General features: G+C 38.0%; 1 protein-coding gene across 1 annotated transcript; it reads left to right on the forward strand.

The window, feature by feature from the left end:
* The first annotated feature begins 1,462 nt into the window (after positions 1-1,462).
* On the forward strand, positions 1,463-2,437 carry LOC138768664 (olfactory receptor 5V1-like). The gene has a single exon (XM_069946615.1). The coding sequence runs from the start codon at positions 1,463-1,465 to the stop codon at positions 2,435-2,437; it is 975 nt and encodes a 324-aa protein (XP_069802716.1).
* The last annotated feature ends 240 nt before the right edge of the window (positions 2,438-2,677 follow it).

A 2,677-nucleotide genomic window follows, 5' to 3' on the forward strand; every position in this document is an offset into this window, starting at 1 on the left:
TGCTAGGGGCAACTGAGCCAGTTTCACTTTACACCATGTTTGATAAATCTCATCCTATGTGTCCATAGTGATTTTGTACATGTAGTTGTGTTTCAGTGTTCTGTATTCTGTTATGGATATGTAAATATATTCGCTGTTTATGTACATTAAGTAAAAGTCTGGTGCTTTGCAATAAGTATATGAGTAGATGTTTCTTTAGGTTTATACATGCATAAAGTATGGAGATAGATATAGATAGAAAAGTTGTGGTATTTATTGGTACATCAAAAAGCAAGTGCAACGTTTCAGTCTCATCTCGAGACCTTTCTTTGGCTTGAGAAAGGTCTCGAGATGAGACTGAAACGTTGCACTTGCTTTTTGATGTACCAATAAATACCACAACTTTTTTCACTATTTCACTATACGGATGTGCCGCAAAATTCTTAGATTTATTTAGTTGGAGATTTAATCCATTCTCCGTTGCTAGGCACTCCAGCACTGAAACTGGGAGTGCGCTCTATTGTGGACTATATATATATATATATATATATATATATATATATATATATATATTGGTGCCTTGGATTACGAGCATAATTCGTTCTGGGACTGTGCTTGTAATCCAAATCCACTCTTAAACCAAAGCAAATTTTTTCCATAAGAAATCACTCATATGGAGGCAGTTGGTTCCACACCCCAAAAATAATGATTTTTTATTCTGAATAACATGTAAAACAGATTAAACAAACAATGAGAAACAGCTAAATATGTCATATTATAAGTTACTGTACAGTATAGCTATCAGCATGTGGAGTATAATGAATAGTATGTGCATAAACCTGAAAAACAGCAGTAGTTTGTACATACAGAATGGAGATGCAGATACCCACAAGGCAGTAGCGTAGTACAACAGGCTAGAATAGAGAAGCAGGGCTGCTGTCAGAGGTCTGTGTGGTCACATGACACCAATGGGGAAGGGGTGTGTGTTCAGCATTGGCCAACCAGGAAAAGAGAATCATAGAGCTGTGCAGGAGGACAGTGACAGAAAATTTTCTATACAGCAGTGTGAATGGCTAAGTGTAAGTGGAGGCACATAATTGTAGCAGTGTGCATAGCTGAGTGTGAGTGCAGGCACGTTATAGCAGCGGTGTGTATAGCTGAATGTGAGTGCAGGAACATTATATCAGGAATGGAGGAGATGGGAAACACAAGGGCTGTTAGAGACTGCAGGGAGTATGAAGGAATGAGCAGGGCATAAGTGGGCACATGATTGCAGCACTCTCTGTCTGGGGAGAGAGGCGTTACAGCTATAAAGAGATTACCTCCACAGTCCTGTCCCCTGATGTAAGCCCCAGCCTGAATTTATAATTTTGAAAAACTGTGAGCTCTTCATGCAAAACGCTCTTAATCTTATCATTTTATATTATATCAGTTTTTATGTTATTTTGTATATTTTACCATTTATCTATAAAGTAGATGAAAAATGATTATATGTACTTTTCTTTTCAAGAAATTGTATAAAATAAGCATCAATCAAACACGGGTAACAAGATTTATTCTTCTGGGATTCTCTGGTATTACCGAGCAGCAACAAGCCTCCCTTTTCCCCATCTTTCTTTGTACATATATTATTACAGTGGTTGGGAACCTGTGTATAATCATTACATATAAGCTCAGTCCAAGCCTCCACACTCCAATGTATTTTTTTCTTGCTAATTTGTCTCTCTTGGAAATCCTGTATGTTACATCTACTGTCCCTAAGATGTTGTCCTGCTTATTGTTAAACTATAACGTGATCACCTTCTCTGGCTGTGCTATACAGATGTATTTTTTTGTGCTGTTTAGTGGAACCGAGTGCTATATACTGGCAGCCATGGCTTATGACCGGTATAACGCCATATGTCACCCTCTTATGTATACTTTGATTATGAGTGAAATGGTCTGTATTCAGCTTCTCGTGGCCTCATATTTCATCGGTACAGTCAATGCTCTAATACACACAATTTTCACATTTTCATTACCATTCTGTGGACCCAATGAGATAGACCATTTCTTTTGCGATGTTCCTCCAGTACTAGTACTCGCCTGCCAGCAAACTTTGCCTGGTGACTCTGTGACATATGTGATTGCAGTCATTGTCGTATTTGGCTCATTTATACTAACAGTGATTTCCTATATAGAGATCATTTCAAAAATTCTAAAGCTCCGATCTGCATCCGGCAAGAGGAAAGCATTTGCAACCTGTTCTTCTCACCTAATCTGTGTTACGTTATTATATGGATCAGCAATTTTTATGTATTTTAGACCAACTTCAACGTATAAAGTTGTGCAAAACAGTGTAGTCTCTTTAATGTATACAGTTATTTCTCCACTCTTAAACCCTTTTATATACAGTCTACGAAACAAAGAGGTCAAATCAAGTGTCAAAAATATATATTTACGGCTTGCACAATTTTGATTTCTACTACGATAATTCTTCCCATACTTCTTTGCCTCATCTACTTTTCTTGCTTGATATCTCCTTTTTCTCTTCTGCCTATTTATTATCTCTTATGCAAAAGAACACTGCAGAGACACCATCACATGTCTCGACGTCATTGAACTAGCCAGACCTTCCCTCCGGGAAGGAACAACCAAGCCAGAGGTGTTCTCCAGTCAAGGAAACCACCTCAGCAAGGTATCTATCCACAGACAGCTG

The sequence above is a fragment of the Dendropsophus ebraccatus genome, chromosome 12 (genome assembly GCF_027789765.1).
Source record: "Dendropsophus ebraccatus isolate aDenEbr1 chromosome 12, aDenEbr1.pat, whole genome shotgun sequence".
Classification (NCBI taxonomy): Eukaryota; Metazoa; Chordata; class Amphibia; order Anura; family Hylidae; genus Dendropsophus; species Dendropsophus ebraccatus.

Excerpts from the sequence above, each read along its gene's own strand:
- LOC138768664 (XM_069946615.1), top strand. The coding sequence starts at position 1,463 with ATGATTATATGTACTTTTCTTTTCAAGAAATTGTATAAAATAAGCATC.